The sequence below is a fragment of the Ailuropoda melanoleuca genome, chromosome 15, assembly GCF_002007445.2.
Source record: "Ailuropoda melanoleuca isolate Jingjing chromosome 15, ASM200744v2, whole genome shotgun sequence".
In the NCBI taxonomy this organism is placed as follows: Eukaryota; Metazoa; Chordata; class Mammalia; order Carnivora; family Ursidae; genus Ailuropoda; species Ailuropoda melanoleuca.
In genome coordinates, this window is record NC_048232.1 from 65,745,147 (window position 1) to 65,755,797 (window position 10,651).

Sequence of the window (10,651 nt, forward strand, 5' to 3'; positions counted from 1 at the left end):
TGTAAAGATTCTCTTTCAGGCAGTTACTCTGATAGTTTTGTTGCACAGACATGATATATTTTAAAAGCATTTATAACCCACCTCTGTCAGTTGAATGAATTAATTGCCCTTTTGGATAATTATTATGAGCTCGGAATTTTTTTTCATCTTACTAATTTCTCTATTTTTGCTAAATAGACTGAACATCAAAATATTAAACTTAGGAAAGGGGAGAGGCTCCTTCATAACATTTTTTGTTAATAGTACAAGCTTAGAATTATAATTTTAGATGCTTGAATATTACTCTAATGACTTTCAATTTGAACTCAAGACTTAGAAAAATAATTTCTTTAATCCATTTTCTGATTGGTAACTCTTTACCAATAATGCAGAACATTCCATAACCTTTTGAAGAATTCACTGCTTCTAAGAATCAGCTATGCAGCTTCAGAAGTGTAAGATCATGTGAAGCTTGTTGATTTCAGTATTGGGGATCTTTATTGTACTATGTTCTGATTCTAAAATGTAGTCAGATAGCATTTGGAATTTAATTATTAACATTTTAACCTATTAGAAGTGGATTTGAAGAATTGAGAAGAAATGAAAATTGATAATGACCAATTTCATTTTCATGGCCCTTCATACACAATATCCGTCAGTTCCCTGTGGACATAGTCTGTCATCTTACCATTCTAGAGAAAACGTTTGAGGATATTTTTGCTTTTCACAAAATGTTTGGCTTTTGAGGCGGGGGTGTGCATATAGGTATGGCTGTAGAATATGTGCCGGAGTTATAGCCCATGTAAGAGATGAAGAATTGTGATATGTTTAGTTTAAAAATTAATCTGAGACTTTAGCCAGTACTCTTATACCTGAAAATGATTTGTTCTTAGAATACTTGGGTTCTTGGTTCCCAGGAAAGATTTTTGGATTCGTGAGAGAGAAAGAACTGGAGTTAACATCTGGAGGTCAGGAGATTGTGGCTGGTCTATCCCATCATGGAGTGAGCAACTAAGTTTAAGTGTATTGCAGCTGAAAAAGGTTGAGTCACATGTTGGGAATATTCTTTTTGAAGGATCTTATCCTGTTAACTTCTAGTCTGAGGTTGTTCATTTGAATACTGTTATTAGGAGTTGCTTCTTGAGTCCTCACTATTCTGATAAAAGTAGTTCATACACATTTAAATATTTGTGGAGTTAAAACTGACCTTAACAGATGGTGCTGCAATATTACAGTTTTCTGATAACATCAGTATACAGGTCCAAAATACATTTCCAAACAAAATAAGCCAGAGAAGCCTCTGATGCTTAAGTATCCCTAAATTGACATAGGACAGCCCCTTTGGGTCTTTGTAGCAAATTAGAGGTGCTAGATGTTGGCACACAGGTAGCTGCTGCAGTAGGAAGTAATCAGTTTTTTTAAAAGATTTTATTTATTTGAGATAGTGAGAGCACGAGCCAGGAGACAGAGGAAGAGGAAGAAGCAGGCTCCCTATTGAGCAGGGAGCCCAAGGCGGGGCTTGATCCCAGGACCCTGGGATCCTGACCTGAGCCGAAGGCAGAGGGTTAATCGACTGAGCTACTCAGGTGCCTCAGTAGGTAGTATCATAATGAACATGACGGTGATACAGAAAAACTCACAGCATTTGGGGGCATTAACTTAGGGACACAGTGTAGAGCAGTTGTATAAACTTTTCTTTAAAGAGCCATATAGTGGGCGCCTGTGTGGCTCAGTCGCTAAGCGTCTGCTTTCAGCTCAGGGCGTGGTCCCAGCGTCCCGGGATTGATCCCGCATCGGGCTCCCTGCTCATCAGGAAGCCTGCTTCTCCCTTTCCCACTCCCCCTGCTGGTGTTCCCTCTCTCGCTGTGTCTCTCTCTGTCCAATAAATAAATAAAATCTTTAAAAAAAAAAAAAAACCATATAGTAAATATTTCAGGCTTTGGGTCTTCCTCAGTCTACCTCTGTAGCATGCAAGTAGGTATAGACAGTATGTAAACAAATGGACTTAACTGTATTGCAGTAAAATTTTATTTACAAAACAGGTGCCAGGGTGGATTTGCCTGCAGGCCATACTTAGAGACAAATAAGAGTAATCCCTTGAAGGCATCACTTTGATAACCGAGTATAATTTATACATCGGTGATCACTGAGTTTGTGAGCTCTATATTCAATATTGCTTAATGTGTGAAAGTTAACTTTTTTAAAAGATTTTCATTTGAAAACAGTTACTGTTTTTGAAATATGCTGCTTAAAGGGTGTCAGTGGATCTCTTCATTCCCAGATTCTGAATAAAAAAATGTTACTCCTGGCAGTTTTAAAATATGAGCCATATCCTTCAAGGAAGATCACCTCATATATAAATGTATAGATATATACACACATACACTACATACATACAATTAGAAAAATCCTACAAAAACGCATAATATTTCATGTTTGAGGGAGGTGTATGTAGATTTCCAGGTCAAGTTTTTGCATTAGTACTACCCTGTGTATGAAGTTAAATGCTAATTTTTGGTCTTTTGAAGTCTCTTAGACTGTAACCTTGAGTGGAAGGATGATTTTTCTCTCCCATTCCTGGGTTTCTAGGACTCTCTTCTGACTTCTGATTTTTTCTTTTTGTGTTTTTTGTGTGTGTGTGGCAGAGTTTTAGTCTCTATGAATGAAATCTCACTTGATTTTTTTTTTTTTTTTGAGTCTTAAGGAAGGTTTAACTTGATTTGGCTTGATTGCAAATGTGTGACTACTTGTATTTCAGAAACTTTGCTGACATTTAATAAAAGAAACTAAATATGTAACATTTTTATTTAAAAGGTCTTATATTAGTATATTTTTATCTCCCTCAGCTTTTATGCTTCTCTGTTGTTTCTTAAATGACTAATACTATGCTGTACATACTATAAAGGCGAACAGCTGCTTGGAGAACTACGAGTGAAGAAAAGAAAGCATTAGATCAAGCCAGTGAAGAGATTTGGAATGATTTTCGAGAAGCTGCGGAAGCACATCGACAAGTTAGAAAATACGTTATGAGCTGGATCAAGCCTGGGATGACAATGATAGAAATCTGGTAAAAGGAATATGTTTTTGTAAGAACATGATAAAAAGAAAATTTTTTTTTTAGTGCTAACTCCAATTGTAATGTTTGGCTTTCATTGCTACTTTGCTAAAACCTGAAGTGGAGCTTCTAGAAATATCTCTGAGTTCTTGTACTGTGGATGTGATGAGGAAATTGTAAGAGGACATTTGTACTTCATCCTCCTTATTTTGTACTCATGTACACTTGTATGTGCAAATGCACACATTACTATGATTTTTTTTTAAGATTTTATTTATTTATTTGACAGACAGAGAGACAGCCAGCGAGAGAGGGAACACAAGCAGGGAAAGTAGGAGAGGAAGAAGCAGGCTCATAGCGGAGGAGCCTGATGTGGGACTCGATCCCGTAACGCCAGGATCACGCCCTGAGCTGAAGGCAGATGCTTAACCGCTGTGCCACCCAGGCGCCCCACACATTACTATGATTCTTATGTCCTGTTAGAAATTCTGTTATTTGCTAACAATTCATATTAAAATTGTTGGTCACAAAACATAGTTATAGTGCAATGAAGAAACCAATAAAAGTAATTATTTCTCTAGTTTTCCCTTTGAGAAGTAATTAGCTATAAAAGGCAGCAGTTCTCTAATTCAGTTTTTTAAATGTGCAACATTCAGCAAATAAAACGTAATCAACATTTAAATTAATCTAAGTCAAGAATCTCATTTCCTAGAAAACTAAGTTAAAAGTGGATCATGTTCTGTTTCTTTGGATTTCTAGTGGAATTAAATTCTTTTAGAGATGAGCTACTATTTTAATAGCATCAGAGAACTGTTAGTTATTCACATCCAGGAAGTGCTCAGATCACTCCCAGAAAGTAATTTAAGAATTTTTAGTATAAACGCTCTGGACCTGATGACCTGTAAGGTATATAAGGATAAAAATGTAAAAGTAAACAATTTTTTTTTAATAGTGAAAAGTTGGAAGACTGTTCACGAAAGCTAATTAAAGAGAATGGATTAAATGCAGGCCTGGCATTTCCTACTGGATGTTCTCTGAATAACTGTGCTGCCCATTATACTCCAAATGCTGGTGACACAACAGTATTACAGTATGATGACATCTGTAAGATAGACTTTGGAACACATATAAGTGGTGAGTTCTTAGAAATAAGCAACCCCCCCAAAAAAACTAGTCTTCTCTCTGTTGGATTGGGCTGCAGGTACTTGAACTCCCCAGTCCCAGTTTTCTTCTTTATGCCTCACTTTTCAGTAGAGCTGTGTTGAGTCAGATTTTGAGATTTACTTTTAAGCATCCTGATAAATGGAGTATAATGTAAACTGTTGGGTAGTTGAGGTTTATTATTCTTTGTATCAAAGTGTGAAGAATTTAATCACACAATTTTCATGTTGTTTCAGACATTTATCCGTGTAACAACAAACATTTACTTAGATCCTTTTTTATCAACCTTTATATACTTGCTGGCTTTTCTAAATTCTCTCCCAAATTAGGTTGGTATCTTTTTATCTCGCTTTAGGAAATAAAGCTCAGATTAAGTACTCACCTGAGGTTTTGCTAAATTGGCGAAGCTGGACTGATGATTAGTGTCTATGGACCTATACATTTCCTCTGCCCACATTGCTAATTCTTTAGTTCCCCAGGTTTTTCTCTTTGATTTGTTTCTGTTTATAATTTTGTTTATCCACCTGGGTTGGTACTGAATTGGTACTATCTTGAAGTACCAATTTATTCTGAAGCCTTTATGTAACCTATTTATACTTTTTTCCACTTTGATTGTGAATGCTCTCTGAGTACTTGGACTGTTACCTTCATTTGAACCCATCATTTTATTTTCCTTTTAACTAGCAAGGTTAATAGAGTAGATGGTATGAAGTAGACAAATTGACTAGCTGATAAGTAAACTTAAAGAAGAATTTTCTCTTTCAGGTAGGATTATTGACTGTGCTTTTACTGTTACTTTTAATCCCAAATATGATACATTATTAAAAGCTGTAAAAGATGCCACTAACACTGGAATAAAGGTATGTGAACTAGAAGCACAATTTCATTCAATATATTTTGAACATTTTATAACCTGTTTAAGGTCTTTGGATTATGGAAGACCAGTCTACTGCCCTTAGGGTTTTAAGTGGGTAATTCTAGTACAATGTACCAAAGACTTTTATAGAGGAAGTTATAATGTGCAAAGCAGTTTATTTAATTGTCCTTTATTTTAAAATACTAATAAATTGCTATAAAATTCTGCATTTTGAGTAACAAAGTATATACATCATTTTGTTTTTAGTGTGCTGGAATTGATGTCCGTCTGTGTGATGTTGGTGAGGCCATCCAAGAAGTTATGGAATCCTATGAAGTTGAAATAGATGGGAAGACATATCAAGGTATATTTTTTTAAAATGTCTTAATAAAAATCTTTAAAAAAAAATAAAAATTAAAAAAATAAAAATGTCTCTTATTTTCAAATGCATGTGACCTCTTGCAGAATTAATTTTGCAAAGTAGTGTTGAGTGCTTTTGGGTCAACTGCTTTTTCTTTATCTCCTGGGAATATAAAGAGGGAGAAAAGGTGGAGGGGAACAGTGAATGACCTCCATATATTAGGAAAACTGGTCACTAGGTGGGAACTATTGCCAGGCTACTGTGGTAGCTGATGGGACACCCAGGGATTTATACCAGATTGGTCAAAATGCAGACTTGGTTTTCTGTGACTAGTCAGATTGAGGCTCAGGGACAAGCCAAAGACTCTTTCCATTGATGACCGCCCCCACTGCTTTTTTTTATTTGAATTCAGAATTTAAAGTCCAGCTAATTTCTTGTGTGTCTTTCCTTTAATCTTTATTCCCTTTGCTCTTAGTCTTTCCTAGCTACTGCCTTAGGTACATAGTCCTAGAGTCACCTGTGCTTTCTGGTGCTTTCCCATCATTCCAGCCTTCCTCCAGCTCTCAGGGTCTGACCACTATCCCCCTTCCTAATCTCTGCTGCTTTCTGTAACTGCTATTCTAATAACTTTCTCACAGAATATTTCGTACATTTCCTTTAACCAAATCCTATCTCTTCTTTATATTCCTCTCTGCAGAAACATTCTTGCTTCCCTGCCTTCATTAAATTCACATCATTTAGCATTCTTTGCATAACCTTGCTGATAGTGATACGGTATTATGTTTCTACCAACTACAGAAGGGCTTCTTCTTCTGTGATCTGATGGTGTCCGTCCTTGTTCCTCTCTCTCAGATCCTTTGAACACCAGTACAAATCAAAATACTCGAGGTTGCTCACACTTGGTTGGGGAGGTATTAGAGATAATGAAGAAAACATACTATAGGGTCAGACAGGTCTATCTTTGAACGTAGATAAATTCTGTAAACAGAACCCAAGTTTCTTTGACTATAGTAGGATTAATGATACCATGTTTTTTTTTTTAAGAAATGTAAATTTTATGACAGTGCCTCGAATTTATTAATATTCAACAAATTCGTCATTTCCTGCCCTCAGATTTGGGATTTTGCCACAACAAACAATTCTTGTTCAAGTCCCTCTCAAATCATCTTTCCCTTCTATTTTTTCCTACTTCTGCAACTTTGGTTGGCTTGTGGTGTGCCTTTCAAAGTGTATTAAGTGACAGACTTAATGTTTAGTCACCATATAACAATGCCAACCTGAAATACTGGAATCAGTATCTGCCTTCTTACTCTTTCTATTAAGCCAATGTTTCAGCACCTCTTTTGATACCAGTTATTGTGTTGATCAAGGTTCTTAATGGAGGGTGGCATAATTAATTATTACTAGTTTGAGCTGAAAGGGTATAGGCAAATCATGACATTGGGAAGATGAAAAAATGGACGATAGGTGTGTTCCCAGCAGCAGTTTCCAAAAACCACGTGACAGAACTGAGCCATCAGGGGAGTGATTTTATTTACCTTGATCAGGAAGTTGCAGAATTGGGAAGTTACCTTTACAGTTATTGGTCCTAGAATTAGCCTGGTGCTCTCACAACCTGTGTAATGCACAAATGGATACTCTTGTGTCCTGCTTCTTCTGTGTAACTTGATTGTATGTTGGGTTGGTATAGCTAAGAAATCTTTTTATGTAAATGTGTTTTTGATTGGCCTGTGGGTTAAGTTTGCCAGGTCTTGGAGAAATAGTGATGCTTGCTGAATTTTAAAGTAAATTTAGCTTATTATTTGTATAAGAAAGAGAAGTTTTTTGAAGAGCTGACTGAGAGTTTTATTTTTCTGTGCCACCCCCTAGGATAATTGTCATTGTTTCATTGTTGTAGAGTTGAAAAAAACTTTGCTGCCTAATTCTGCCCTGAAAGAAGGGTAGCTTCTACTGAGAATTCTAGCATTGTAAAGCTAGATTTTTTTAAAGCTCTTTTAATTGTGGAATTATGTTGTGTATGAAGAGATACACACAACATAAAAATTCATTTAAGCATTTGTGAAAGCTGTATAATTTTATCCCTTGTGGAATAGAATATTTCCAGCACTCCAAAAGCCCTTCAATTCCTATACACTTTTGGGGTCTTTTTTGTTTTTGTTTTTTTTTTAAAGATTTTATTTATTTGACAGAGAGCGAGAGAGGGAACACAAGCAGGGGGAGTGGGAGAGGGAGAAGCAGCCTCCCAGCAGAGCAGGGAGCCCGATGCGGGGCTCGATCCCAGTACCCTGGGATCATGACCTAAGCTATAAAGGCAGCCGCTCAAGACTGAGCCACCCAGGCGCCCCTCTGTATACCCTTTTGAATTACAGCAGACTTCCTCTAGCAGACCACTGTCTGGAGTGCTAAAGTACTTGCATTTGCTTTTCTTTATATCTTTATCACCTAATTATACTTCCCTAAATAATAGTATAATTGTGCTTAATTTTGATATATCTAATAGTAAAACAGTATGTATATAATTTTGCTTTCTTCTGTTCTTTTTTCTTTAGGTTTTATTTCAGTTGTTCACTCTATTCCCAACTTTTTGTTTTTATTGTTGTGTAGTGTTCCATTGTGTGAATATACCACAATTCATTCTGTCATTGGTCTCAGGACCTTGTAATTGTTTAGATTTTCCTTATTATTTTTTGTTTGTAATCACAATGTACATGGCATTTTATAACTTTTATTAACAATACGTCCTTAGATGACCCCCCTTGTGTCCTCATGACAGTTCTTTTCCCATCATCTCCCCTTCCTCCCTTGTAGTTTTTAATCAATAACACTATATCTTTTCATATTCCACTAGTTGTCCAGTTTGTATGTAACTATGTCCACATGAGGTTATTTAGTAGAACTATGTTTTATTTTTAAGTCAATGCTTGAACTGTGTTTGTGCTCCTGAAGACCTTGAAATAACTGCCTTTTCCTATTTACCAGTGAAACCAATCCGTAACCTAAATGGACATTCAATTGGGCCATATAGAATACATGCTGGGAAAACAGTACCTATTGTGAAAGGAGGAGAGGCAACAAGAATGGAGGTATGTGTGCCATTAATAGTATTTTTTATGAAGCATTTTGACTTTTTTTCCAAACTAAAGTTGGTGATAGTTGAGTATGTAGTATGTTGAGCAGAATTAACTTGCCATCTGTACTCCAATAGGAATTGGTCTGTGTGAATGTGCAGATCGTGTCTGGTCACACCATGGCTCAGTTAGCTGTGGAAGTTGAATATGCCAAAGGATTGGTTTTTTTCAGCACTTTTTGTTAAGCATCTCTTAGGTGGCAGTCTCTTTAGTAGTCACTGAGGATGCAGTAGTGAACAAACTAAAATTCCCTGCCCATGTAAAGACTACATTCTTTTTTTTTTTTCTTAAGTCAGCTCCATGCCCAGTGTGGAGCCCAACATGGGGCTTGAACTCACAACCCTGAGCTCAAGATCTGAGCTGAGATCAAGAGATGGACATTTAACTGACTGAGCCACCTAGATGCCCCATAAAGGCTACATTCTAATAGGACAACACAGAAAGACAAAAAATGCTAAGGAGATAAAGTGGGGAAGGGTGGATAATGACTGTGAGGGGTTATTTCATGTTGTTTCTTACGTGAAGTAAATAATACCTGGGGCTGAAGTTAACAAATGGCAATTTTAATTAATTCTGGATTTTTCTTCTCTTCCCCTCTTACATATTCTTTAGGAAGGAGAGGTGTATGCCATTGAAACCTTTGGAAGCACAGGAAAAGGTGTTGTTCATGATGATATGGAATGTTCACACTATATGAAAAACTTTGATGTTGGACATGTGCCAATCAGGTGAGGGACCATTGTTTTTATATTATATAAGTTTCTTTGCCCAGATAGCAGCATTTTTAAAAATTTGACAAACATCCACAGTGGTATATTCATAAATTTATAGTTCTATAGCCTACCAGTAAGTTTTGTGGATTTTTATAGTACAGTAAAGAAATTGGCCTGTTAAAAATCTTAACTGAGATAAAAATGATATAGACAAGTATTCTCTTAAGATCCAGTTTCCAGTAATCATTTGAGAGGTAATTATTTTGCTGGCACTTCTAGGTTTTTGTTCTTAATATTTTCCTGTTGGTAAACTTTCTGTTTTTACCTTTTTCTCCCCCTTAAACTTTTTGGAGAAGATGGTTTAAGGATGGATTTATATCTCATTTATGTTTAGGTCTTTCAGCTTGATGCACAAAAGAAATTCCCACCATAGTACTGTTGACAAGTCTTGACTGGGAATTTAACACACATAAGTGCATAGACACGTAAATATAAGATAGCCTTCAGCTGGTCTCCCATTCAGCTGCCATGTATAATTAGGTATGGGCTGTTATACATTCTGACTTTTGAATGTTGAGAGAGGCATCAAAAAGGTTTTTGAATTACTGAGTAAAGCCACGTCTACTGTATAAGTTTTCCTTAATGGGGAAAATGAGTGGGTACCTTTTTAGCTACCTGTTAATTTTGGATTTTCTCCTCTTAGGCTTCCAAGAACAAAACATTTGTTAAATGTCATCAATGAAAACTTTGGCACCCTTGCCTTCTGCCGCAGATGGCTGGATCGCTTGGGAGAAAGTAAATACTTGATGGCTTTGAAGAATCTGTGTGATTTGGGCATTGTAGATCCATATCCACCATTATGTGACATTAAAGGATCATATACAGCGCAGTTTGAACATACCATACTGTTGCGTCCAACGTGTAAAGAAGTTGTCAGCAGAGGAGATGACTATTAAACTTAGTCCAAAGCTGCCTCAACATCTTTTATTTTCTAAGCCTTGTTGGAATACGTTATACCAGAAGTAATTTGCAACATGTTGTCTGTTTAACAGTGGACCTATGTAATGCTTTTATCCATGTTTAAAAAGGAAGGAGTTTGATCAAAGGCAAACCATCTAATGTAATTAGCCAAGGAAAGAGTTTTCAGGACTTTCAAGTGTTAACTGTTTTTCCCATCTAGGAAATGCTATAAAGCTCAAATTAGTTAGGAGTGACTTATATACGTTTTTTGTTTTGAACACCTAAGAGATGCTTTTCAGATATTTATATTGCCATATTCTTAATTGAATGCTTTGAATGACTACATCCAATTCTGCACCTATACCCTCTGGTATTGCTTTTTAACCTTCCTGGAATCCATTTTCTAAAAAATAAAGACATTTTCAGATCTGAGAGCTA

The 10,651-nt window shown here is 36.3% G+C and overlaps 1 protein-coding gene across 2 annotated transcripts in view; it reads left to right on the plus strand.

Moving 5' to 3' along the window:
- The window catches only part of METAP2 (methionyl aminopeptidase 2), a 30,285-nt gene extending 19,634 nt beyond the window's left edge, over positions 1–10,651 (plus strand). For both annotated transcript variants that reach the window (XM_002919239.4, XM_011225007.3), the window contains exons 5-11: positions 2,885–3,046; positions 3,987–4,168; positions 4,961–5,055; positions 5,319–5,415; positions 8,392–8,495; positions 9,153–9,268; positions 9,957–10,651. In XM_002919239.4, coding sequence (XP_002919285.1) covers positions 2,885–3,046; positions 3,987–4,168; positions 4,961–5,055; positions 5,319–5,415; positions 8,392–8,495; positions 9,153–9,268; positions 9,957–10,209 — 1,009 coding nt within the window. In that variant the 3' untranslated portion in view covers positions 10,210–10,651. The remainder of the gene's footprint in view (positions 1–2,884; positions 3,047–3,986; positions 4,169–4,960; positions 5,056–5,318; positions 5,416–8,391; positions 8,496–9,152; positions 9,269–9,956) is intronic.